At 42.4% G+C, this 27,995-nt stretch overlaps 1 protein-coding gene and 1 non-coding gene across 3 annotated transcripts in view; one reads left to right on the top strand and one right to left on the bottom strand.

Annotated features, from left to right (window-relative positions):
* Positions 1–14,278, top strand: part of VWA3A (von Willebrand factor A domain containing 3A) — a 92,158-nt gene extending 77,880 nt beyond the window's left edge. The window contains exons 30-34 of one of the 2 annotated variants that reach the window (XM_030213162.1): positions 1,165–1,316; positions 3,233–3,359; positions 6,232–6,329; positions 8,458–8,528; positions 12,663–14,278. In XM_030213162.1, the coding sequence (XP_030069022.1) occupies positions 1,165–1,316; positions 3,233–3,359; positions 6,232–6,329; positions 8,458–8,528; positions 12,663–12,703 (489 nt within the window). In that variant the 3' untranslated portion in view covers positions 12,704–14,278. Of the gene's footprint in view, positions 1–1,164; positions 1,317–3,232; positions 3,360–6,231; positions 6,330–8,457; positions 8,529–12,662 lie in introns of those variants that run through there. The other variant, XR_003943212.1, reaches the window with a different exon arrangement.
* A 3,220-nt stretch (positions 14,279–17,498) lies between these two features.
* Positions 17,499–17,580, bottom strand: TRNAL-UAG. The gene has a single exon. It is a non-coding gene; the product is annotated as a tRNA-Leu (tRNA).
* Between the last annotated feature and the right edge of the window lie 10,415 nt (positions 17,581–27,995).

The following is a 27,995-nucleotide window of genomic DNA, read 5'->3' as shown; positions in this document are numbered from 1 at the left end:
GAGCTGCTGGAGTGTTGGGTTCATAAAATGGGGACTCAGTTTCTACCAAACCGCAGAAACTCAAGACAGCAGTTTCTAGTGGACCAAAACCTGCCAAAAACAGCTGTTCGGGTCAGTTTCCACACCATGAAACAAAACTGAAAACCTCTGTCATATTTTTCTGGAGTAGGATATCATGTCTGTAGTGGGGGTTTCCTTGCAGTCTGAAGCAGTGAAGAAACAGTGAGGCAGCAGCAGGATAGTGCTGGGGAACAAAGTGGATTGTACATTTTCAAGCCAGGATGGAAGGTGACACAAGTTTCAGTTACATGTGGCCTGGACTTGGCCACTGGGAAATAAATAAAGGGCACTCAAACTGTCACAAAGATGTAACATCTCAAAACTGGTTTCCGCTGAAAAGCGTTTTTCAGCTGGACCAGATCCAGGAAGTAAATGGTTACCACAAAGATCACCAACATCTGGTTACCACTTATTACGGATGCAAAACTCTGAGATTCAATATAGATCTCAGTACAGGGGGGTGCTGTAATGAGTGTGAAAATTTCCCAAAAGGTGGTAACAGTGTGAATGGTTCAGTAACAGTAGATGAAAGCCATTAATCAGCCAAAGCTGACAAATGCCATCTACTAGCTCAGCTAGAGAAGTTACATCTTTAGCCTAGTGAAGACCTTAGTATGGAACAAAAAAAAATTGGAAACTCATATCTTGAGAAGCCTTAATTAAAAGATACTGCAGGAAGTATGTGAACAATGTGAAAAAGGCTCACACATAGTTCAAGAGTCAGTAACTTTACTATTTATGCCCAGAATCCACTTATTTGACTAAACTGAAGTGTTCTGGAATACTCTGGCATGTAGTCCTGGTCTTTCAGATAATAAGAACTTTCCTGTATTCACACACAAATCCTCTTTTCTTTCCTTGTTATCATGAACATGCTAAACAATAATTCAAGAAAATATACACATATACCAATGATATTAATACAAAAAAGTGATAAGGTGTTCTAACAGATGTAGCACGCTAACAGTGCACGCTAAATGATAAGACGCCAGTAGGAATATAATGGACTTCTAATCATTAGCTTGCACTGAATCTATTAACGCACCTTAGCAAAAGGACCCCATAATGTTTTAAGCATATTAATTATGGGGTTTTGCTTTCCAGAAAGCTTTTCAGTACAAGGATGTGAAGGGACTGTATCTCCTAACTGATGGAAAGCCAGATACCAGCTGTAATCGTGTTCTGAATGAAGTTGAAAGTCTTGGGAAGGAAAAGGACATCACAATTCATACCATTTCTTTTAACTGCTCTGACAGGTATTTCGTCCACAGCAGAAAAACTGTCTAAATTGTAGTTCCCCCAAAGATGTACAACTCTAGTGTCAGGACTATGTATCTTTTTCATATACAGATATATTCTCTCTGATGTTGGGCCTGTGTGCCTTCAGAACTAGGTATTCTCTCCACTGCAGCACTGCTGAGCCTGGTACTTGGGAGACACCTCAAATCAGCCGTGTCAAAATACCTCCTTTCCAGTATTTAGAATTTTATTTCTTGGCCCAGTCATTTACTCCTACTCCTTCCAGCCCAGTTGGAACTGGCCATCATTTTGATATGGTGCCATGAACGTTTATTGTCACAGACATTGGTAAAGAACTAGAAACTGTTTCCTATAGAATTCAGCTATGTCTGGCCTCTAGGTATACTATTGAGCAATGGCTGAGAATCCCACCCCTCCAGGAGCCCCAGCGAGATCATAGAACAGTAGACCCGATGTAAAAATCAAATCTAGGTCTTCCACATAGAAGAGTGCAGCACTAAACTGGCCCTTGTGTTCAGGTATTTGACATTTTTAACCATCTTTTATTCCCTTATCAAACATACATGAAATGAATAACTGTATGCAAAACAAAAAAAAATTATTCCACAAAGAGTGTTCAGAAGAAATTGCTTTTAATGCCATTGGTGTCACACTTACATCTATTAGCAGCTTCCGTTTTCTCCTTTCAGCTTCCAGCTCATTTGGAATCTGCTCCAGAAACCTTCATTTGCTACTACCCATTAAAACCATTACTTTAGCTTTAGTTCCCCCCAGGGGCGTAGCCAGACCTCATGGTGGGAGGGGGCCAGAGCCCGAAGTTGGGGGCACATTTTGAGTGCTACCCCGCCCCCCCACCGCCAAGCCTCGCCTCCCCCCTACCGCCTCGCCTTCCCTCGTCACTTCCCCTCACAAATAAATACCTTTGCTGGCAGGGGTCCCCAACCCCCGCCAGCCGAAGCCTTCTTCAGTGCTGGTCATTCGCTGCCTGCCCCCTGCTCTTCTTTCTTCTTGCGCCTCCTGGGCACACTGACACTGAACGTCAGCGTGCACAGGAGGAGCAAGAAGAAAGAAGAGCAGGGGAGGAAGCGAACGCATCTGCCCCGTTGATCGGCGCTGAAGAAGGCTTTGGCCGGCGGGGGTTCGGGATCCCCACCAGCCAAACCAGGGGCCCAGACGAAATTTGCGGGGGCCAGGCCCCCGTGGACCCCCGTAGCTACGCCCCTGGTTCCCCCATTGCAGCAAAAGTCCTTTGGCTGAGAGGCTTAGCCAATAATTTGTCTCAGAATCCAGCACAGATGCTCTTTTAACCCATCCAGCAGGTGTTACTATTGCTCTGTGGTTAGGACTGTCTTCCTCCTGGGGATTATAAATGCTGCTTTTGAGGCCCGCTCAGCCTTTGCCAAAATGAGGAATAGGAGTCAAACCTGGGTCTTCCACACCATAGTGTACAGTTCTACAGCTGAGACAAATTTCATAAAGTCAGCCTTTACAAATTCATCTGTTAAAATTTCTGCTCCTGTAAGCAAACAGTTCATGTCATGTCCTCAGATAGGCAGTGTAGAGTTTTAGGATAAGCATTTGGATTGGGGCAGTATATGTTGAAAGATTTGCTGAAAGACCCTTTGTTTTGTGTTTAGTTGTTCTGCACACTGTCTATCCTCTTGTGCACAGTCTTCAAACTAAACTTTGTAGCATTCCACTGAGATGGTGGCTGGGGTCGGGATACAACCTCATCATGGACTCTAGATTATCTTGATTCTAGTCCTGATAGTGTGCATGTGTTCAGAGTGAGAAGGTAATCATCACAGCTCAGGCCAATGTGTGTTTTGGTTTGGGTTTTTAAAATATTGCATCAGCTTTATAGACAGATTGCATATAATGCCTTTCGCCTTTTTTTCCCCTTAAATCGTAGAACAGCTAATGAATTTCTGAAGAAGCTAGCCTGGCAGACGGGAGGACGCTATCATTGTTGTCACGGAGATGTGGATGGGCACTTTGTAGCACACAGGATGTTGACTGAGGGATTTACTGACGAAGATGTATGGTTTTTATTCAGATCCTACATGCACACTTTACACTAATCTTTGCTTCTTACAGGCGTTCGTTTTATTTATTTATTTGGAGTATGAATTTTGTCTCTTCCATGTGGAAAGACTTGAATGAAGTAATTACATGGGGGTTGGGGACCTGCTTACTCATTCTGATCCCAAATTAAGCAGATTAAAACACAACTCACTATGGCATATATTGTTTATTGGTTATTTGACACTGATCACAGAGACCTGTTGTTTTCATCGTTCATAGACATACAGGAGGTGATTGTATAAGGAGCTGCCTAAAGTTAGGTACTCTACTCATTCATGTATGTATGTGAATATTGAGTAAATAATAATCCGGCTATGCACTTTGTTGTGTGCAGAGTGAGGAGGTAATCATCTAGACCATTTTTCTTATGCACAAAACGTTGAACAATGAAGCACCATTAGCACAGGCTTCATCCCTTCTCATAGCCTATGATCCACTGATAAAATGCTACTGGACATACGTTCGTTCAAATGAATTAGACTTGATATTTCTCATACAGCAGTTTTCTATGTTGTAGGTGCCCAATTGTGGAATGCTTTACCTTGTAAGTTGTGTTGCAGTAGCTCATTATTACAATTTAGAAAACAGTTGAAAGCTTATTTGTTTGCTCAAACTTTCTGCTTGTTAAAGTTAATCATATAATAAAATAAAGTAAAATGCTCTTTTCCTCAGCAACCCTCCAGACCGGTCAAGACGCTTGGGTTATGCATTCCTACCAGCAGAGGGAGACTGAGAACACTAACTTCAAACTGAGTACATATAACCTGTGCTAGCCCTCTATCTCCAGTATTTTCTCAGTCTCAGCAGAGGGTAGACATGCAGCCTGTGCAGCTTGTCCGGTCTGGTAGGATTTAGGTTCCGTTTGTGAGACTAGTTAATTTTAAGTTGTGTTGCAGTAGCTCATTATTACAATTTAGAAAACAGTTGAAAGCTTATTTGTTTGCTCAAACTTTCTGCTTGTTAAAGTTAATCATATAATAAAATAAAGTAAAATGCTCTTTTATTATGACACAGGCTGTCAATTATATATGGAGGCTTACTGATTTGTTTTAGTTTTTGTATATTATGTAATTTCATTTGTTTGCTATTATGTATGTTTTAATTTTTGTACCCCATCTAGAATCACAACATTAGAATGGGTTATAAATATTTAAAATAAATGAATGTAACTGATTATGTGCATTTTTAGCAAGCTTTGAAGCCTTGGTTATTCCAAAAGTATTTGTCTTATTGATTTGATGTTCTTATGTATGTTTAAACTGATTTAATATGAGTTGGGTTTTTTTTTTTAACTGTAGGACTGTATTTTATCTTATTGTAACCCACTTTGAACCTTATGGTTAAGCAGGATATAAATGCTGGAATTAAATTAAATTAACCTTTAGAATACTATCCAGCTTATAATTGAAAAAGAAAAACGCCTATATTGCGACCCAAATCGGGAGATAGACGTTTATCTCACAAAAACGAATAAAGCGGTATAATCGAAAGCCGAATTTGGACGTTTTCAACTGCACTCCGTCGCGGATGCGGACAAAGTTGATGGGGGCGTGTCGAAGGCGTGGTGAAGGCGGAACTGGGGCGTGGTTATCGGGCGATCAGAGATAGGCGCCTTTCGCCGATAATGGAAGAAAAATATGCGTTTTTAGCGAGAATTTAGGGCACTTTTCCTGGACCCTGTTTTTCCACGAATAAGGCCCCAAAAAGTGCCCTAAATGACCAGATTACCCCCAGAGGGAATCGGGGATGACCTCCCCTGACTCCCCCAGTGGTCACAAACTCCCTCCCACCACAAAATATGCCGTTTCACAACTTTTTATTTTCACCCTCAAATGTCATACCCACCTCCCTGGCAGCAGTATGCAGGTCACTGGAGCAGTTATTAGGGGGTGCAGTGGACTTCAGGCAGGTGGACCCAGGCCCATTCCCCCCCCCCCCACCTGTTACACTTGTGCTGGTAAATGGGAGCCCTCCAAACCGCCCCCAAACCCACTGTACCCACATGTAGATGCCCCCCTTCACCCCTTAGGGCTATAGTAATGGTGTAGTCTTGTGGGTGGTGGGTTTTGAGGAGGATTTGAGGGGCTCAACACCCAAGGGAAGGGTGCTATGCACCTGGGAGCTCTTTTACCTTTTTTTTTTGTTTTTGTAAAAGTGCCCCCTAGGGTGCCCGGTTGGTGTCCTGGTATGTGAGGGGGACCAGTGCACTACGACTCCTGGCCCCTCCCACGAACAAATGCCTTGCATTTATTCGTTTTTGAGCTGGGCGCTTTCATTTTCCATTATCACTGAAAAACAAAAACGCCCAGCTCACAAATTGTCGAATAAAACATGGACGTCTATTTTTTTCGAAAATACGGTTCGGTCCGCCCCTTCACGGACCCGTTCTCGGAGATAAACGCCCATGGAGATAGACGTTTTTGTTCAATTATGCCCCTCCACGAGGCATATTTTCAAAGCAGTTCGACTTACAAAGTTCCATAGGTTACTATGGAACTTTGTAAGTCTATGTGCTTTGAAAATGAGCTCCTATATACTAAAAATTATGTGTATATCTCCTGAATGTAGGCCAAATATTTACATCAGCTCTATAATTGGCGTAAGGCCTCGCACCTAAACCTACAGACATGTATGTATCCAGTTACACTAGTATTTCTTTATAGAGGATCATCAAAATAGATGCTTCTTTATAAAATTTTGTGTTAACTGGCAGGTGTTCGATCAAAACAGTTCTTTCATTAATTGAAATGTGTTCTGTGGTTTGATCTGGGCAATGATGCCTATAAATTAAATGTTAAGAAATATTTGTTTCTCTTGTCTTTAAAGGATCCAGTTCTTCCATTATTTGAAGGGGATGACCTAAAGAAACTCACTAAGGAAATAACAAAAGCTAGATGCTTCCTAACACAAGCCAGATCCTTTCAGTGGGTACCTTTCTGCAGTATTTGTTCACAAATCTTGTCTAATCATTTTTATTTTTGCTTCCAGCTCTATGGTGGTCACATTAAGCAGCCAGTCATGAAGAGGCTGATTTTCAAACGGTTTAGGCACATAATTTTAGTACTGATGTACCAGGGGCGTAGCCAGACACCCAATTTTGGGTGGGCCTGGGCCCAAGATGGGTGGGCAGAAGAACCTCGCCCCGTCCCAAAGGTGATTTGGTCTCTCCTCTTGCCTGCATGCCATATGGTCTCTCAAACATCCCCCCTCTCCTGTATACCTTTTAAATAGCAGATTTTCACCAGCAGCGAGCAGCAACTAATACACACTGCTCATGTTGGCCCCACACCCTTCCCTCTGAAGCAACTTCCTGTTTCCGCCTAGGCAGAAATACATCAGAGGGAAGGCTGTGGGGCCGGTGCAAGCAGTATGTATGTCACTGCTCACTGCAGGTGAAGATCTGCTACTTACAAGGTATGCAGGAGGGACACTTGTTGGGAATTTTCGGCTGGTGGGGCTTGGGGATCCCTGCCAGCCACATCATAGGTATGCTGCTACTGGGTGGGCCTGAACCCAAAGTGGGTGGGCCTGGGCCCACCCAAGCCCACCCTTGGCTACGCCACTGTGATGTACTGAACTGAAGTGTTGTTTGTTTGTTTGTTTTTTGCAAAAAACACCTTTGCACAGTGGCATATTTATTCAAGGTTTTGCATACGCACCCCCTGTCAGACCCGTGCCCCCAGCCATGCCTTAAAATCATCTCTGTTCCAGTCTGCGCCCAGGTAACAGCACTGATAGGCTGCCTGCACCAGGACGTTCTCTCTGAACTGGCCTGTCCTTCACAAAACAGGAAGTTGCATCAGAAGGAGTGGAACGGTTCAGAGAGAAAGTCCTGGTGCAGGCCACAGGCAGCCTGTGAGTGCCGCTACCCGAGCAAAAACTGGAATGGAGGTGATTTTAAGGTACCAGGGTTGGAGGTACGGGAGATGCACCCCCTGTAAAAAATTCATGGCTATGCCACTGTCTTTGCATATTAAAATATTCAAATAGTTCAATGCTTTTACACTAAAGACTGATGAAGCCAATTATGAGCAATATTTTGCAGAAATCTGGACACTTTAAACTTTTGTGTTAATGTTAAATGTTGTGAAACAGATTTTTAAAAGTGCTTCACAAGCACATTTTCACAAGAAAAGAGAACTACAATTAATTGAAGTAGTGTTATTTATTTATTTATTTATTTATTTATTTATTTACTTATTAGGATTTATTTACCGCCTTTTTGAAATAATTCACTCAAGGCAGTGTACAGTAAGAATAAATCAAACATAAGCAATAGACAATTACAGCAGTAAAAATATTCAGATAACAAAGTAAAGTATGGCATTGTATACTACTTACAATGTCAACATAATATGTAATAGAACATTTTAATAGACAGCGTTAGGGTATAAGTCCCTGCAGCTGGCCCTTTTGTGTGCCAGTGGCTTTAAGTTAATGGGCTTCCCCCCATGGCCCAACCAAGGATTTGGGGGCAGGGCCCATAGAGGCCCAGCTGTAGTGAGAAATGTATAAAATGTCTGTTCTACTGCTAAGCCTTGCACCCATTGAAACCCGCACCCCTGTTTAAAAGCTCCCTGCTCCTGGTGGGTCCCCCAACCTTCACATACGTAAGTTTACCCCAAGAGGTTCCTTTTGAGGTAGAAGTGATGTTTGAGTTCTTGGTGGGAGTCTGGGCACTTCAGTTCAATGAAAAAATCTTGCTGCATCAGTGACCCTTCTTAGTACATAATAGTGCCAAAATTTCCTTCAGACATGGAGAAAACTTTCCATCTTTGTCCCTCAGTCAACAAGGGGAAATAGATCTGCATAGCCTGGGATGCTGGGCAGATGAAAGGTATTCTGATTCAATCTAATATTGTAATTCATCTTTTTCAATTTAGTCAATAAAGTTTTCCTTACTGCTCTCTGGTTTGAGTTCATTTTATAGCGATAAATGTGTGTGTTATTTATTTTATTTTTGGATAATGGTGCGATGGCACATGAGAAATAAGTGTTCTTTTCTGTCAAAGGTTAATGAGGTGGTTTCGTTTGTTACTTACCTTCATCTAGGTCATTGCTATTAGAAAAACAAATGAAACTATACTCAAAGGACATTGCACTTGAAGGAAGTGATCTCTCAGGTATGAAGAATGTTTATTGATTTCAGATTGTGCTAATGGAAACACTAAAATTAAAAAAAACATTTTTCAAAGTGTTCAATACTGTTTGCCTAGATTGAAATCTTCTTTCACCCAAGTTAACTGTATGATATAGAGAATACCTTAGTATGGGTCGTGTAGATGGGGAAATGGGCATTTAAATCTGCCATTTACAACTGCACTAATATTTTATAGAAGTCTTGGGGGATGCTGCATCTTTTATGAAAGACATTATAGGGCCTTATTCTATAAACGTTATGCTCCTAATTTTATGTTCCTAAATTAGGAGCATACTCTATGCTCCAAAATAGATTATGCTTGTAATTTAGGAGAGTAAATTATGCTCATAAATTAGGTGCATAAATTTTAGGAGCGTAAATTTAGAAGCATACCCTTTATAGAATACTAGTTAAAAAGGCCCGTTTCTGTAGGCAAGGAAACGGGCCTTAGGCAGGCAATTTCCCCCCTCCCCCCCTCGAACCCCCCCTTCCGCGAGCCTGTCGTTCCCCCCCCCCCGTGCGAGCGAAAACTGCCGCCACCGCCGCCGTGTTGTTCTTCCCTTCCCGTAGGTTCTTCAATCATCTTGTCTGGAAGTTCCTCTGACTGCGTCTGGCGTCAGACGCACGGAGTTAAACTTTCTGAGAAGATGATTGAGGAACCCACCCGAAGGTAGTGCACAACAGCAGCGGGGGGGGGGGGGGGGTGCGGTTTTCGGCGTTCCGGGGGGGGGATCGACAGGTTCGCGGGAGGGGGTGGGTTTCGAGGGGGGCGTAGCGCGGGGGGGTGACAGCTGATTCCGAGGCAGTAGGAGGAGTAGGGAAACACGCTGCACGTGTTTCCCTACTCCTCCCCTTGCCTTGGAATCAGCTGTGTTGACGTCAGTGACATCCGTGCGTGTCTGCCTCGCAGACCACTTGCAGCCAGGGAGCCACGGTCCCAAGCATAGAACGTTGGAGGTGAGAATTATTATATAGGAAGGCCCATAATGCTGCCAAAGACATACCTGTACATTTCGCTCCACACACAATAGGGAGAGTTATTTTATAAACATAATACACAAAAAAGAGTGGCATCTCGGTGGGAACATATAGATATAGGCAGTGCTGCATACATTTATATGCTGTGATTTTATAAATGGCCGTAACATATGCACAAAGGCAGTCGATGATAGCTGCTTGGGGAGGCTAAAGTGGGGTGGGGCTAGGTTGGTTTATGGGGCAAGGCAGAATGGAATGAAGCAAGTAAAATCCTTGGGATGCGGGAGTGACACCTGTGTTGTCAGTAAAGAGAGAGTGATGCACTTTTGAACAGTAAAGGAAGAGTCTTTCATTGTGTAGCTTTTCTGCAGCTATACTAGCTGTCTTCCCCTCTCAGTACCTCTGTTACTGATAGTAATATGCACACTGAATACACTCCAGGAATTATGCACCAAAATAAGATATTAAACAGAACAATATTTGCAGTACACGGCAGCCAGACTAATATTCGGCAAATCAAAATACGAAAGCGCGAAGCCCCTACAAGAAAAACTCCACTGGCTCCCACTTAAAGAACGCATCACGTTCAAACTTTGTACCCTAGTCCATAAAATCATCCATGGTGACGCCCCAGCCTACATGTCACACCTAATAGAACTACCACCCGGGAACGCAAAAAATCTTCTCGCACATTCCTTAATCTTCATCCTCCCAAGTGCAAAGGTCTGAAATACAAATCAATGCACGCATTTACCTTTTCCTATGTGAGCACGCAGCTCTGGAACGCGTTACCACGCAACCTGAAAACGGTCTATGAACTGACCAGTTTCCGAAAGCTACTGAAAACCTATCTCTTCGACAAGATATATCACAAAGATCAGCACGTGTAACTGTATAATCTTTAATATATCCAGAAATGTCTTATATCGTCTTTTGCTTTAACACTATCATGTATTTCACTACCATGTAACCCAAAACCCTCTGTAAAACCAAATGTATATTCTCTTCTACTTCCAGTATCCATGATGAATTGTAAGCCACATTGAGCCTGCAAAGAGGTGGGATACAAATGCAATAAATAAATAAGTACTTTGGAAGTATATTCAGGTACTTTAACACTTAGCTCCCCACTCCATCATCTTCCTGTTGGCCGTGTGAGCAGTGGTGTTCCAGACCATTCTGTTTCATACGTTTATATTCTGCTCCTTTCCAAAAGGAGTCTGAGCAGAGCGAAATTCAAAAAGAAGTCAACATAATTAGCTGAGAATTACAATGATTTCCATTCAACAATGTATATTAAATTCTAAAACTATCTCAAAATTAGATAAGATTTTAACAACTTATGAAAAGAAATATATGAAGGTAACATCTTCCACACCTTTGTTCCTTGAAACTTAAAAGCGTTATCTAAAATACTTTTAAAACAAACCTCTTTATTCGTCGGATACTTCAAAGTAAATAGGGTTGACATGCAGAATGAACATTTAGTGGCTGAAGGGACAAGAATCTGGGCAAGGTAAGAAAAGGTTGCACCTTGTAACATTTTAACAACCAAACAAGCTAATTTAAAATCAACACATGCCTTTATAGGCAGCCAATGCAAATCCATCAAGAAAGGGGTGTGTACTAAAATCTCCTCCTCAAGAATTGGACCCTCTTGGTAGCCCTGGTTCAAGTAGCAAATTTTTTAGATGTGCACATGGAATTTATGGAGCCTTTCTCTAAAAAAAAGTCACGTGGCCCCAGGAGTAATGGATTTACCTGTCAGAAACCTCCGAGTCCCAGGTCTGAAAAGCAAACTTCATTGGGGTTACTTATGTGTGACTGTGAGCAGATGTAAACCCTAGTGGATACAATTTCCAAGATATTTGTATATTGACATTGTAAAATACAGATGTATTCTGAGGGCCTATCCAGAGCATGTACCTCCTTTTCCTATGTTTAAATCCCTGCATCGTACCATCGCTGTATATTAGAAACACCCCTTCTAAATTCACTATTTATATGCATATATTTGTTTAATTACATTAACTGCCTTTCCAATTAAACCATCAAGGTAGTGTACCTGGAGAAATCTAGAGCAAAATATCAATGAGCAGCAGGTGATAAGTGATACATAAGTGACTCTGGGCAAGCCACTTAACCCTCCATTGCCCCATGTAAGCCGCATTGAGCCTGCCATGAGTGGGAAAGCGCAGGGTACAAATGTAACAAAAATAAAATAGATACTATTGGAGATTCTACATGGCATGTTGCTACTATTGGAGATTCTACATGGAATGTTGCTACTATTGGAAATTCTACATGGAATGTTGCTAGCAACATTCCATGTAGAAGGCTGCGCAGGCTTCTGTTTCTGTGAGTCTGACGTCCTGCATGTACGTGCAGGACGTCAGACTCACAGAAGCAGAAGCCTGCGCGGCCACATTGGTGATCTGCAAGGGCCGACTTCCTTCTACATGGACTGTTGCTAGTGGAACAGCAACATTCCATGTAGAATCTCAAATAGTAGCAACAGTGGAGGAGTGGCCTAGTGGTTAGGGTGGTGGACTTTGGTCCTGGGGAACTGAGGAACTGAGTTTGATTCCCACTTCAGGCACAGGCATCTCCTTGTGACCCTGGGCAAGTCACTTAACCCTCCATGCCCCATGTAAGCCGCATTGAGCCTGCCATGAGTGGGAAAGCGCAGGGTACAAATGTAACAAAAATAAAATAGATACTATTGGAGATTCTACATGGAATGTTGCTACTATTGGAAATTCTACATGGAATGTTGCTAGCAACATTCCATGTAGAAGGCTGCGCAGGCTTCTGTTTCTGTGAGTCTGTTGTGGTAATGAGAAGCAGTCAGCTGATGTCTTGAACAGATTTTCTACACCACCTTGGGTGAAGCTTTTCATAAAGATGATCAAGCCACGCGGCAGTGCTGACGGAGCCTGTTCAAAGGGAATGAGTTTTGTCGGCTTTGCTGCGCCAGGAGCCGCTAGCGCAGCTTAATGAAAGAGGCCCTTTATCAGTTTAAATGTTTGATTAAATAATAGATGAATATAATTATAACTAAAGTTGTCTTGATTGGCTTTATGTAGTAGTAAGAATGTATATTTTTCGTACTCTTTATTCTAATGTTTGGTTTTAACAGGGCAAGCAAATAAGATTACTGCGGAGAATGTTCCAAGCTGAGAATTTTTGAAGGGCAACAGCCAAAAAAATAACTTTCATCAGATCAATTCACAGTCACGCCAAGAAATAGCATTTTCACCAAAGCTGAAGCTGACATTGATTAATATGCTACGATATTTGTAAACTTCCGTTTTCAGTTCCAGTGCTTTTTTTGTGAATAGAAATGCGATAATTCTGAAATCAGCACCAAAGTGAAGAAGACAGAGGAAAAAAAAGTGACTGTGATGACTTATGAGTTCCTCAAATATTGGAAAATGTTCTGGGGCTTTCGGGCCCAACAAGCTTCCTCCAGCATTTTTGGGCTTCTATCTCAATCAAAACTGGTTTCTGTTGTGCTGTGGCCTCATGGACCTTACTTCATAACGACTTGGATATTAATCCCATTATTATCGTCTGCCAACTCACTTAGCTGAGTTGTTACAGCAGCGGTCCTTGGCCAGGGTCCATGACCCCAAGGCTCCTTCTAGAACCCTAAGTCTGGCCACTGCTTAGTGCTTGGACTTTTCCCTGCCCTCAGGAGCAGCAGCAGCCCTGGCCTTTGCTCATCCTGGGAGCGAATGACCTGGCTTGGGAATCAAACTCAGATTCGCTATTGAACCACTGGGCCAGACCAGAAAAGGTATTTTGAGTGGATCTTGCTTTGTCAAGGTGATGTAAATTCCTAACTTCTTCACTCGTCAGGATCCTGCAGATATCACTGTTAATATACCTCTGTACTGTGCTAAAGGAATTTATTTGTAAAATTAAATGAACTTTATTTTTCAAAATAAGTTAATACAATAGGTCTTGCTATCCTAGACATTCACAATTGTGATTTATCAAGATGGTATTTAGCCTAATAAGTTTAGGATAGAAAAATTATTAAAATTGCTAGTCACTCTGTGCAAATTAATTAATATATATGTTTCAGTTCCATAATAAACCTTCATCCTTATGAGCTCAACAGATATGTTTTAATATAGTTCTTCCTCCTAATATTCATTATTATTTTAATTGTTTTTGTTCTGAACAGAGGTAATTTTTCAGTGAGGGGATATACATATAACTGTATATAGTCAAACTATCTGTATAAAGTTATACATGATAGACATATAAGTGCAGCCACTGATTGGACACGCTATAGAGGTACAAACTTAGATTTTAAGCTCTCCATGAACAGAAATATACTTTGTGTACCTGAATGTAACTCACCTTGAGCTCCTACTGAAAAGGTGTGAGCTGACCCTAAATGTGTAAATATCAGCATTTAATTGTATACCCTGACTAGATGTAGATGACCTAATCTTAGAAAATCAGGTTTATATATGTAAATCTGAACTACATGTATATGGCAAGGAGGTGGGCTGTGGGCGGAACTAAAGTGGATTCAAAAGCTACCTATTCCAGCTGCTCCTGGGTACATACAGGTTTTGTATATGTGCTCATTTTGGGAGCACTGTATAGGAAGGATTAGGGAAAGTCGCCCCCCTTAACCCTCTAGTTTGTTTTTTTTCCCCTCTAAAATTGATTGTGGGAGCATTTAGACATGTAGGTTTCCCAAATGGAAGAAGTGGAGGAGTGGCCTAGTGGTTAGGGTGGTGGACTTTGGTCCTGAGGAACTGAGTTCGATTCCCACTACAGGCACAGGCAGCTCCTTGTGACTCTGGGCAAGTCACTTAACCCTCCATTGCCCCATGTAAGCCGCATTGAGCCTGCCATGAGTGGGAAAGCGCAGGGTACAAATGTAACAAAAATAAAATAGATACTATCTACATGGAATGTTGCTACTATTGGAGATTCTACATAGAATGTTGCTATTCCACTAGCAACATTCCATGTAGAAGGCTGCGCAGGCTTCTGTTTCTGTGAGTCTGACGTGCAGGACGTCAGACTCATAGAAGCAGAAGCCTGCGCGGCCACATTGGTGATCTGCAAGGGCCAACTTCTACATGGAATGTTGCTAGCAACATTCCATGTAGAATCTCAAATAGTAGCAACAGTGGAGGAGTGGCCTAGTGGTTAGGGTGGTGGACTTTGGTCCTGAGGAACTGAGTTCAATTCCCACTTCAGACACAGGCAGCTCCTTGTGACTGGGCAACTCACTTAACCCTCCATTGCCCCAGGTACAAATAAGTACCTGTATACAATATGTAAGCTGCATTGAGCCTGCCATGAGTGGGAAAGCGCAGGGTACAAATGTAAAAAAAAAAAAAAAGTTTGTATCTTAAGGATCAGCATGTACATGTCTGCATTCTGAAAAAAACCACGTATGTAATTGCCAATACTTAAGATGTGTGTGTTGTTGATTTGCCTCTGTTGTGGCTTTAGATTCTTGCTGGTGCATAAATGTTCATTCAAAACGTCTATGCTGGTAGATCCTGTTCTTAACTACTACTAAACTTAATAAATAGAAATGTCCTGACCTGGGCATCTCAATTCTGATTTCTATGTTCTGTCTAAAACGGGGCTGATAGCTTATTAAGATAACAGCTGAATTATCCCTGCTATCCATGTATATTTTTGCTCCTCCCTGGCTCACCCTTAATCCTAACCAATTTCAACTGCATAACATTTGGCCTTATGAGGGATAATTTCACACAGTGGCGTAGGAAGGGGGGGCGGTGGGGCTCTCCGCCCTGGGTGCACGCCGCTGGGGGGGGGTGTCAGCTCCACTGGTTTCCTGCTCCCTCTGCCCCGGAACAGGTTACTTCCTGTTCCGGGGCAGAGAGAGCAGGGAACCAGCGGAGCCGACGCAGCTCCCAGCGATGTGCACTCGGGGCGGGGCGGATCAGTGTTCCCGCCCGCCCCCCCCCCTTCGTATGGCAGTAAGAATGCGCTCCAGGGGGGGTGCGCCATGCTGCACCCGGGGGGGGGGGGGGTGTGCGGCAGCGACCCGCCCTGGGTGTCAGCCGCCCTCGCTACAGCACTGATTTCACAACTGTGTACTTAACGTAAAATGGTAAAAATAAAAAAGCACCTGTTTTATGCCTTTTTTCTAAAGGTGCCTTTTAGCATAGCTTCTTGGAAACTAACCCAAAAAAGTTCACAGATTATCTCACGAGTTTATACCTTCTCCAAACCAGGTGTAAATACATTCTATGTATGCGGACCTGCTTATTTTATAAAATGTTTGTGTGTATTGCACCTCAACCCCAGATCTGCCCATTCCAAATTGTGTAAACACTATTTTATATTAGCCATTTTCCATGTGTAAAACATGTTTTACACACAGAAAAGACTTTCTACAATTGCTCCCATCAAGAGTGCATACCTGCCTGCTGCTGACTACATAGCTACTTTTGAATTATGGGCCTCGTTGACTAGCAAATTTCTTCACCACCGACATGACTGCACCAGAAAGGTACAATTCTCATTTCCAAGGCCTTCGCTGTGCACTTCACATGCTCGTTTGTGGAATGGATTACCTAAATCTGTAAAAACTACACCCGATCATCTGACCTTCAGAAAAACCCTCAAGACCACCTTATTTGGAATAGCTTACGCAAAAGTCCCGCCATTGCATCCATAACTACTGAACTGTAACAATCTTAACAACATCATCAACTCTATTACCCCTTCCCCTTCTCTGTAATTACTCACTGATCTCTCCTACTTCCATGTACTTGATTGTTTGTGCTGGATTGATGTATGCCTTTTCAGACTGATGTAAGGCCACATTGGGCCTGCCCGTGGTGGAAAATGTGGGATATAAATGCTATAAATAAATATAGCTGTTTCAGCTGGGGCCTCTTCCCTTGTTGTAGATAGAGGGGTCAGTTTCTGCACTCATACACCAGTAGGATTGCAACAGGTAAATTGTACTGAAGCAGTACAACAAAACTCTGTAAAAATGTTGATATACATGAGACAAGAAGTTTCCATACAATTTAAATTAAAAAAAACAACAACAACAACATTATTTCCTTATCCATGCCAAACCAATCTAGATGAGTGGGGTATGTCCCTCTTCCAGCAGATGAAACCAAAGGAAAACAACTCTGAGCTGACTTCACTCCCTTTATAGGGGAATGGTGCTGCTCTCTTTCTACTTATCATTTCTATAACTCTACTAGACGTACGCAGCGCTGTACACTTGAACATGAAGAGACAGTCCCTGCTCGACAGAGCTTACAATCTAATTAGGACAGACAAACAGGACAAACAAGAGATAAAGGAATATTAAAGTGAGGATGGTAAAATAAGGGCTCGGAACAAGTGAATAAGGGTTAGGAGTTAAAAGCAGCATCAAAAAGGTGGGCTTTTAGCTTAGATTTGAAGACGACCAGCGATGGAGCTTGACTACTGGCTCAGGAAGTCTATGCCAGGCATATGGTGCAGCAAGATAAAAAGAACAGAGTCTGGAGTTAGCTAACTTAGCAGTGGAGGAGAAGGGTGCAGATAAGAGAGATTTACCCAGTGAACAGAGTTCCCGGGAGGAATGTAGGGAGAGATGAAGGTGGAGAGGTACTGAGGAGCTTATTTATGGTCACTTATTCTGTGTTTGGTGAAAGAGGTGAGGTAGTCTATATGTGCAGTGGCTTGTAGCAAGGGATCTGTACCCTATACCAGCATTGGTGCAACTGGTAAATCAAAGGACTAGCCTGCCCTAGTGGATTTAGGAGAAATGGGACGCTGTAGTTTAAGGAAACAATAATCTACATGTACGCTGCTTAGCCACAAGGAAAAGCCATAAATAAGCAACTAGCAATTTTCTTATTGTATTTTTTTTTTTTTTTAACCATCCAACTGAGTGGGGATGAGACTAGTGGGCTATAAAAGAAAAGGGATCTATTTAGAAAGCACGGGAAAAAATATTTGGCAGCGGTGGGATTCGAACCCACGCCATCGAAATGACTGGAGCCTAAATCCAGCGCCTTAGACCACTCGGCCACGCTACCGTCCGAGAGTTGGTGCGATCGAGAACTGTATAATTGATTGTGAAAGTAATACAGACTTCTTTTATTTGTATTATTATATTGATGTTTGATCATAGCTACATTTTCATAATGCCATGTCACTTTATTCTTGAATCGATCGGAATTTTTTCTTTTTCTGGGAAGAAGACGGAAAACGAAGTCTTCCTTTTTTTTTTTTTTTCTTTTGCCTACTATGGAAATATATATATATTTTTAAGACCTTTGTTAAATGTCAGGTCGATCGTTATTGAGTAACCCTAATATCAAGTTAAAAAAAAAATAACTAGCGTATAGTGGGTGTAGAAGAGTGCTGCCGGGAGCAGTTCAGCAGTTCGTAGTTTTTCATCTCCAGCAATGCAACAAACCGTAACATAAGTAACCATTCTGAAGCTTGAAGTTCGAAATCTGAACACGAGAGAGCGCTGCTGCTCAATGCTTGAAGGCGGTGCACGTGGCATTTACTTGAGCCTCCGACGTTTTTTCTGCTTTTCCTGTCTCTTTAAATAATACACTAGCCCCTCCCCCTCTTGTCGGGGGTAGGGGAGGGTTAGTACTCTGAGTTTATTGGAAGAGAATTCATTACACACGTGCAAGTTTTCCACGATCTCTGTTTTATGTTGTTCGCTAAATGCAACAGACGATTGCTCCAGAACAAATTATTGAACGTTGTTGTCTCCTTTCAGTGGCATGTTTAGCCCAGTATATCTAGGTGAAAGCGCTGCTTTAACAAGTCTCAGGGTACTGAAGCTGTGGAGACTAACCTGGCTACGTCTTAGTCAAGATCATGGGACAGTGCTGGCATATAACACAGAAAAAGAAACGCCTGAAATTCGAGAGAGACAAAATCCACAAGGAAATCAGTGCCAGCTTGTATGCCTGTTACAGCACAGGCCAGGATATACCGGTCTTTCAGGTTTCTAATGCACTTGAGCACTGTTAGAAATTATTTGCCTATAATATTCTATACCATGTTGCTTGCCATTGTAAAAATCAACTGCTAATAGGAACCTACTCAATTAATCAAATATATTGATGTGTGTAGGAAGAATATTCAAAAAGGATTCACTGGAGTCCAAGAGCTTCATATATGAGATCATTTAAAATTGCTCATAATAGAGATCACTTGACGCCTAGAACAAGAGTGAAGGCTGCCTGTTCAGGCAATATGGATTTAGTGAAGGGAAATCTTGACTCCTCAACAATCTATTACATTTCTTTGAAGGGGTGAATAAACGTGCTGATAAAGGTGAGCCGTTGATATTGTGTATCTGGATTTTCAAAGGGCATTTGACAAAGTACCTCATGAAAGACTCCAGAGGAAATTGGAGAGTCAGTGTCCTATTGTGGTTTAAAAACTGGTTAGAAGATAGAAAACAGAAAGTAGGGTTAAATGGTCAGTATTCTCAATGGAGAAGGGTAGAGAGTGGGGTTCCCCAGGGGTCTATGCTGGGACTGCTGCTTTTTAACATATTTATAAATGACCTAGAGATAGATGGGAGTAACTAGTGAGGTAATTTAATTTGCTGATGACACAAAGTTATTGAAAGTCATTAAATTGCGGGAGGATTGTGAAAAATTACAAGAGGACCTTACAAGACTGGGAGACTGGGCGTCTAAATGGCAGATGATGTTTAATGTGAGCAAGTGCAAAGTGATGCATGTGGGAAAGAGGAACCTGCATTATAGCTATGTAATGCAAGGTTCCACATTAGGAGTCACCGACCAGGAAAGGGATCTAGGCGTCGTCATTGATGATACATTGAAACCCTCTGCTCAGTGTGCAGCAGCGGCTAAGAAAGCAAATAGAATGTTAGGTATTATTAGAAAAGGAATGGAAAACAAAAATTAGGACCTTTTAATGCCTTTGTTTTGCTCCATAGGAACCATTGAAATAGCAGAACTCCTGGCATTTCACTACTGCTGATATCGGAGCTGCCAAGTTATCCAATTCGAGGAGGGAGACGTTTTGCCCAGTCCTGGTTTTAAACTTACATCCCAAAGCAGTGTGGTATTTGTAGTCCCTGATTCTACTCATTGAAATCAGTGCTACAGGTGATGAATGGCAGAAATCCAGGACTGTAACTTAGAAGCCCCTTTCCCAGCATTGCTCACACAGATTAAGGTTGCCAGCTGGATCCAGATTCACACAACAGGGTTAATCCAGTCCCGAGTTTACTCCATTGCACGCATGGACTTTGCAGTCTTGCTTTGCTTAGGTCATGCAATGGGGACATTAGAAGTCCCTACATTCAGTGGGATAAACCCAGGACTGGATCCAGTTGGTAATCTTAACATAGATGCAACGGAAGATTTTTAAGAAAATAGAATTTCTCTTACTTGAAATTGTAATGCTTTGAGTTGGGGAAGTATTATAGGCATGAGGGCATTGGAGACCTCTCTAGATGTAGACTGTCAGGAGGGCCCTGGCACATTGTCCTCTGTTCTTTCAGTCCCCTCTCAGATTTTAAATATTATGTGAAATAAAGTCAATGTTTGTTTTACTGCTGCTGTTATTACTGGAAACAGTTCAGAAGAAAGGAGAGAGCTTACTGTATGAGTGCTCTTAACGGATTAAATGTGACACGTGGCAGTTGTCATATGATTTAAATGAAGCCCTTTAGTTTCCTGGTTCTCCTGAACACTGAGTTTGGATTTGCTGTGTGGGCCATTTTTATATTTACCACTTTTGCATTTCCATGGTGCCTTAGTCCAGGCCACGTACCAGCAATTCACAGCGGTACAAAATAAGGGGTGAACGCAGAGGAGTTTAGCTACTTTGGAAAGATGTGTTTTGAGACTAGATGTGAGGGAGATAGTTTGCTGCTGACCTGAATATCTTGAGCAACGTTACTGAGAAGACATCAATGGAAGATGGCGATTGAGGAGCATTTGGGGGCTGCCCCCCCAGTTAGAGGGGTAGGAGAAGGGGGAGGAAGATAGAACAACACCATATAAATATTTGAACATGAGAAGCCTGGGGATCTTAAACTGACAGAGAGATTAGATAGGCCATAAAAATGTGAAACAAAATGAACAAAAAATGTAAAGACTTCTAAAAAGCAGTGCACATACATATAGCCAGAGCCTGTGTCTTACCCATTTTGTTTGTCGGTCTGTCACATGTATGTATGTTCCCTCCGCTGCCTATTAAGATGTTTCATTGTATTGTGCTGACATGCTTCTTACTCATATTTGTCTCACATTTCTGTTATAGGATATATATTTTTTTTTTGTTACAGTTGTACCCCACGCTTTCCCACTCATGGCAGGCTCAATGCGGCTTACATGGGGCAATGGAGGGTTAAGTGACTTGCCCAGAGTCACTTGTGCCTGAAGTAGGAATCAAACTCAGTTCCTCAGGACCAAAGTCCACCACCCTAACCACTAGGCCACTCCTCCACTGTTGCTACTATTTGAGATTCTACATGGAATGTTGCTATTCCACTAGCAACATTCCATGTAGAAGTTGGCCCTTGCAGATCACCAATGTAGCCGCGCAGGCTTCTGCTTCTGTGAGTCTGACGTCCTGCAAGTAGGTACAGGACGTCAGACTCACAGAAACAGAAGCCTACGCAGCCTTCTACATGGAATGTTGCTAGTGGAATAGCAACATTCCATGTAGAATCTCCAATAGTATCTATTTTATTTTTGTTACATTTGTACCCTGCGCTTTCCCACTCATGGCAGGCTCAATGCGGCTTACGTGGGGCAATGGAGGGTTAAGTGACTTGCCCAGAGTCACAAGGAGCTGCCTGTGCCTGAAGTGGGAATTGAACTCAGTTCCTCAGGACCAAAGTCCACCACCCTAACCACTAGGCCACTCCTCCACGCTATTACTCAGATTTAAGTGAACAGGTCGAGCTGCTGTTTTAATTTAGTTTATTTACTCTGTTTAAAAACACATCCCAGTGACTATGGCATCGCCAGGCTGTTTTCTCAAAGAGATGTCTCTTCTATTTCTGTAGAAATGTTCCTAACAGTTTGCTCAGCATTCCTGTGATCAGATTTATGACCATCTTCAAGGAAAACAACTAGCCCAGTCTGCATGAGAGGTCGGGGTTGAAATGTTTGTGTTGCTGTATCTGTTCCTTATGTTAAAAAGGCAGCATATGTCATATGATACTTTTTTTTACAAAATCGTTTAATTTCTTCTGCCTGAGCTTTTTTTCAGTGCATAAAATTCTTCCCTCAAATGGTTTATTGATATAGGGACTGATGTAATAAAGGGCTTTGTGCTTAGATCATCTTCTGTTCACAAATTTCTGCACTGCCATGATGGCCCAGTGCTGAAAGGAGTTTAGTGCATGAGCAACCTGTGTGCAACACTTACACTGATAAAAGTGCACAGCTCATTTAAAGCCCATGGTAATGAAACTATGAAACTCAGATGCAAAGAAGTGTGCAAGACTTGAAAGTCAAGCACACCATTTTTTTTTTCCAACGTCAGGACTTTAATGTCAGATCTGAGGAGTGTTAACAAGTTAGCTTGCTCTTTATGTTTATCCCACGCATGTTTGAATTCCGTTACCATTTTCATCTCCACCACCTCCCGCGGGAGGGCATTCCAAGCATCCACCACTCTCTCCGTGAAAAAATACTTCCTGACATTTTTTGTGAGTCTGCCCCCCTTCAATCTCATTTCATGTCCTCTCGTTCTACCGCCTTCCCATCTCTGGAAAAGGTTCCTTTGCGGATTAATACCTTTCAAATATTTGAACGTCTGTATCATATCACCCCTGTTTCTTCTTTCCTCCAGAGTATACATGTTCAGGTCAGCAAGTCTCTTTGTGTTACAAGACGTATGAGGAGAGATGAAAACGGTAACGGAATTCAAACATGCGTGGGATAAACATAAAGGAATCCTGTTCAGAAGAAATGGATCCTCAGGAGCTTAGCCGAGATTGGATAACAGAGCCGGTAGTGGGAGGCGGGGCTGGTGGTTGGGAGGCGGGGATAGTGCCGGGCAGACATATACGGTCTGTGCCAGAGCCAACGGTGGGAGGCGGGGATAGTGCTGGGCAGACTTGTACGGTCTGTGCCCTGAAAAAGACAGGTACAAATCAAGGTAATGTATACACAAAAAAGTGGCACATTTCTTGGGCAGACTGGATGGACCTTGCAGATCTTTTTCTGCCGTCATCTACTATGTTACTATGTTCTGTAGCTGGTGTTAATGAGGATTTCGTACCTGCTTCTTCTTCCTTCTGCGAGCATGGAGGACTTGCAAGTTTTATCTTAATTAGTTGAAATGCATAGATAAAATAAACAGCAAGGGACGAGGAGCTGAGGGGAAGATACTTTGGCTATGACTTGTAAAGCACTAGATTGCACATTTCTACACAGAATAGCTTTCCAGGACATGTGTGTTTGAATGTGTATGCAACTCTGAGTGCTGATTCCAGCACTTGCACATATTTACGAATATAATGTTTTTTTTTTAATTCTCACTTTTATAACAAAAAAAAAAGAAAACAAATTTCAAGTTCCATTTAAACATTATTATTTATTTGGATTTTGCTCACACCTTTTCGGTAGTAGCTCAAGGCGAATTACATTGAGTGTTCCCCTGTACCTGGAGGGCTTACGATCTAAGTTTGTATCTGAGGCAATGGAGGGTTAAATGACTTGCCCAGGATCAGAGGGAGAAGCAGTGGGATTTGAACTGGCCACCTCTGGTTGTCAAGATCAGTGCTCTAACTGCTAGGCCACTCCTCCACTACCAGTGCCCCCCCCCCCCCCAATGTTCCAGTACTATGCTTGATTTTAAAGATAAATTACATATTACTATTGATAGCTCTGCAAGTTCATTTTTCATTCTATCAGTACTCTGGGTGTATACCACCCGGTCCAGGTGATTTGCTACTCTTCAATTTGTCAAATTGCTCTATTACATTACAGAGATTTGTTTCAGTTTCTCTGACTCAACAGCACTGAATACCATTTCTGATATTGGTATCTCTTCCACATCTTCCTCAGTGAAGACCGAAGCAAAGAATTAATTTAATCTCTCCACTATAGCCTTGTCTTCCATGATTGCCCCTTTTATCCCTCAGTCAACTAGCAATCCAACTGATCCTTTTGCTGGCTTCTTGCTTCTAATATACCTTAAAAAATTATTATTATGTTTTTGCCTCTAACGCAGTCTTCTTTTCAAAGTCTCTCTTTGCCTTCCTTATCAGCGCTTTGCATTTGACTTTCCATTCCTTATGCGGTTTCCTATTACTTTTGTCAGATTCTTCTTCCATTTTCTGAAAGATTTTCTTTTAGCTCTAATAGCTTCCTTCACCTCACTTTTTAACCATGCTGGCTGTCATTTGCCCTTTTTAAATACATGGAATATGTCTGGTCTGGGCTTCCAGGATGGTATTTTTGAAAAGCATCCACACCTTATGTAAAATTTTGACCTTTGCTGCTGCTCCTGTAATTTTTTTTTTGTTTTAACCCTTCTCATTTTATCATAGTCCTTTTTGAAAGTTAAATTCTAACGTATTGGATTTCCTGTGTTGCAGAGATGATATCAAATCTGATCATATTATGATCACTGTTATCAAGTGGCTCCTGTACTAGACCATGCGCTCCACTAAGGACTAGGTCTAGAATTTTTCCCCCCTCTTGTTGGTTCCTGAACCTGCTGCTCTATAAAGCAGTCATTGATTTAATTGAGGAATTTTACCTCCTTAGCGTGCCCTGATGTTACATTTACCCAGTCAGTATATAGCAGGGTAATTGAAATCACCCTTTATTATTGTGTTGCCCAGTTTGTTAGCCTCCCTAATTTCTGATAACATTTCTACATCCGTCTGTTCATCCTGGCCAGGTGGACAGTAGTACACTACTATCTTATACGGTCTGTGCCCTGAAGAGCACAGGTACAAATCAAAGTAGGGTATACACAAAAAGTAGCACATATGAGTTATCTTGTTGGGCAGACTGGATAGACCGTGTAGTTCTTTTTCTGCCGTCATCTACTATGTTATCACTATCCTTTTCCCCTTTACACATGGAATTTCTATCCATAGGGATGCCAAGATGTATTTCGCCTCATCGTGTCTAACTTGTAAATATGAAACTATCAGCTTGTGAAAAAGGTGATATAAATTTCTAAAATGTCTAAGAAAATAACTTTATCTTCTTCAGCAACACAATGTTTTATCATAGAAATTCCCTTAGTCGCCTAAGTCTCAAAAGATTTACTTGTGAGGCCTAGTGGGAGGGGCTGTAAATTGCCATGCAGTGGCAACCAAGTAGTAATTCTCCTATTGAGTTGCTTATTTTTACAAAGCCGTAGCCATGCCCATACTCTTTGCAGAGGAGCTATTAAACAGCTAACTTTAATGTGTTTTGATAAAACACCTGGAGCTGCATGTAAAAACACAGCTTGTTGTTAGTGGGCAAAAAGAGCTTTCTCATATAATATCAGAGTACAACAATCCGTCTGTTTCATCTGATCTGTAACCTGTTGAAGATGACAGGCTTTACGGTAAAGATCAAAATCTGGTAAGCCCAAGCCTCCCTAACACGGGGTGTAAGTTAACTGTTATATTTAAACCTGGCTTTATTCCCTTTCCATCAGAATCTTTGAACTAAACACTGAATCGGTAATTTATCACATCTATGGAGACATAATGGGGTTGTTTGGAAAATGTAGAGTCTCGATCTCAGTTGATAACACCCTTATCCTCCCCGTCTCATCCGCCCGCAACCTCGGAGTCATCTTCGACTCCTCCCTCTCCTTCTCTGCGCATATCCAACAGACAGCCAAGACCTGTCATTTCTTCCTCTTTAACATCAGCAAAATTCGCCCTTTCCTCTCTGAGCACACCACCCGGACTCTCATCCACTCTCTCATTACCTCTCGCCTTGACTACTGCAACCTACTCCTCACTGGCCTCCCACTTAACCATCTATCCTCCCTTCAATCCGTTCAGAGCTCTGCTGCACGTCTTATATTCCACCTGAACCGATATACTCATATCACCCCTCTCCTCAGGTCACTTCACTGGCTTCCAATCAGATACCGCATTCAGTTCAAGCTTCTCCTCACCTACAAATGCACTCAGTCTGCAGCCCCTTATTACCTCATCTCCCCTTATGTTCCCACCCGAAACCTCTGCTCACAGGACAAATCCCTCCTCTCAGTACCCTTCTCCACCACCGCCAACTCCAGGCTCCGTCCATTCTGCCTCGCCTCACCCTATGCTTGGAATAAGCTTCCTGAGCCCTTACGCCAAGCCCCCTCCCTACCCATCTTCAAATCCTTGCTCAAAGCCCACCTCTTCAATGTTGCTTTCGGCACCTAACCTTTATACCTTTCAGGAAATCTAGACTGCCCCAATTTGACTGCCCCTACTTGACTGACTGTACATTTGTCCTTTAGATTGTAAGCTCTTTGAGCAGGGACTGTCCTTTTTATTTTAAATTGTACAGCGCTGCGTAACCCTAGTAGCGCTTTAGAAATGTTAAGTAGTAGTAGTAGTTTAGGCAGAATCACCATTCTAAAAAGTGCCAATTGGCCCATCACTGTGTATTGCTATTAATTTACAGCCTGTCTCACTGACACAGACTACTCAATAATTACCGTGGATTCTTTTGGATTCGTATTAGATAAATGAAACCTTTAGAGGTGCTAAAATCTACAATGATTAGCTATATACACAATCATTACATCACTGGTCTCTACATCTAAGCAATGCTAAGAGTTCTTAGACCAGGAAAAGAAGCAAACAATCATTACACTATACATATTATACATACAACATTACTGGTCCTTACATCATTCAGGCTCTTATCATCAGCTGGGGGGGGGGGGGGGGGGAGGCGTTACAGTGAAAGCCAGGAGCTTTTTAGACCAGGAACAAGTCCTCTGCGCAGTACATATGTTACTCACAGATGAGCTCCCGATTTTACTGAAAGAAACTCCCCTTTTTATTAGGCTCACAACTCATGTTCAGAGCTAAGGAAAATAACAGAATGCTTCTCTGTTTAGGTAAACAAGCCATACTGTGGGAACGTGGTCACATGGTTTCCAAGTCCAGGTGGCTAGGCTGAACTTCTGAAACCAAGAACCATCCTCCCCTTTGCATACTACTACTACTTAACATTTCTAGAGCGCTACTAGGATTATGCAGTGCTGTACAGTTTAACAAAAGGACAGTCTCTGCTCAAAAGAGCCTACAATCTAATAGGCGAAATGTCAAGTGGGGGCAATCTAGATTTCCTGAGTAGAGGTATGGTGGTTAGGTGCCGAAGGCGACATTGAAGAGGTGGGCTTTGAGCAAGGCTTTGAAGATAGGCAGGGAGGGGGGCCTGGCGTATGGGCTCAGGGAGTTTATTCCAGGCATGGAGTGAGGCGAGGCAGAAAGGGCGGAGCCTGGAGTTGGCGGTGGTGGAGAAGGGTACTGAAAGGAGGGATTTGTCGAGAGCGGAGGTTACAGGTAGGAACGTAAGGGGAGATGAGGGTAGAGAAGTAAGGAGGGGCTGCAGATCGAGTGCATTTGTAGGTTAATAGAAGCTTGAACTGTATGCGGTACCTGATCGGAAGCCAGTGAAGCGTCTTGAGGAGAGGGGTGATATGAGTATATCAGTCCAGGCAGAACATAAGACGTCTAGCAGAGTTCTGAACGGACTGAAGGGGGGATAGATGGCAAAGTGGAAGGCCAGTGAGGAGTAGGTTGCAGTAGGCAAGGCAAGAGGTAATTAGAGAGTGGATGAGAGTTCAGGTGGTGTGCTCAGAGAGGAAAGGGAGAATTTTGCTAACGTTATAGAGGAAGAAGCGACAGGTCTTGGCAATCTGCTGGATATGCGCAGAGAAGGAGAGGGAGGAGTCGAAGATGACTCCGAGGTTGCGGGCAGATGAGACGGGAATGATTTGCATACCAAATTAATTCTTATCTTCCAACTTCTTTTTGTATTTACAAGGAAAGTTACTTTCAGTCAAAGACAGAAGATTTCAGAGTTGATTATCGATCAAAGCAGGGTTGAAAACCAATCCTTTACATCTTTCATTACACACTGTCAAAAGCAGGTCAGACCAAGTAGTCAAAAGATTTCTAATAAAGGTCAATAGGGGTTTTATGTTTACCTCATAGAGTTCATGTAATGATCTGGGCAACTGCACATCTAGATACTGGGTAGCTTTGCTCCCCCACTGAAAAGGGAGATTTGCTCCCGCAAAAGCTGCAGGTGTGCCATTTACTGGGTTTGAATCCTTCATCAGACCCAAACGAATCAAGGAACTGAAGAAGAATTGAGGCAGACTCTAGGGGCCTAGTCAGTATTTGAAAATATCATTAGCAAAGGCCATTGTTTTAAGCGTTAATGTCACGTTTTCACAACAGGAACTAGGTTGTGAGCCCTTGGGCCACTGCCGAGGAGCGGCAGTGGCAGGCAAACCACCC

Source organism: Microcaecilia unicolor, chromosome 8, assembly GCF_901765095.1.
Source record: "Microcaecilia unicolor chromosome 8, aMicUni1.1, whole genome shotgun sequence".
Classification (NCBI taxonomy): Eukaryota; Metazoa; Chordata; class Amphibia; order Gymnophiona; family Siphonopidae; genus Microcaecilia; species Microcaecilia unicolor.
This window is presented reverse-complemented; position numbering and strand designations above follow the sequence as displayed.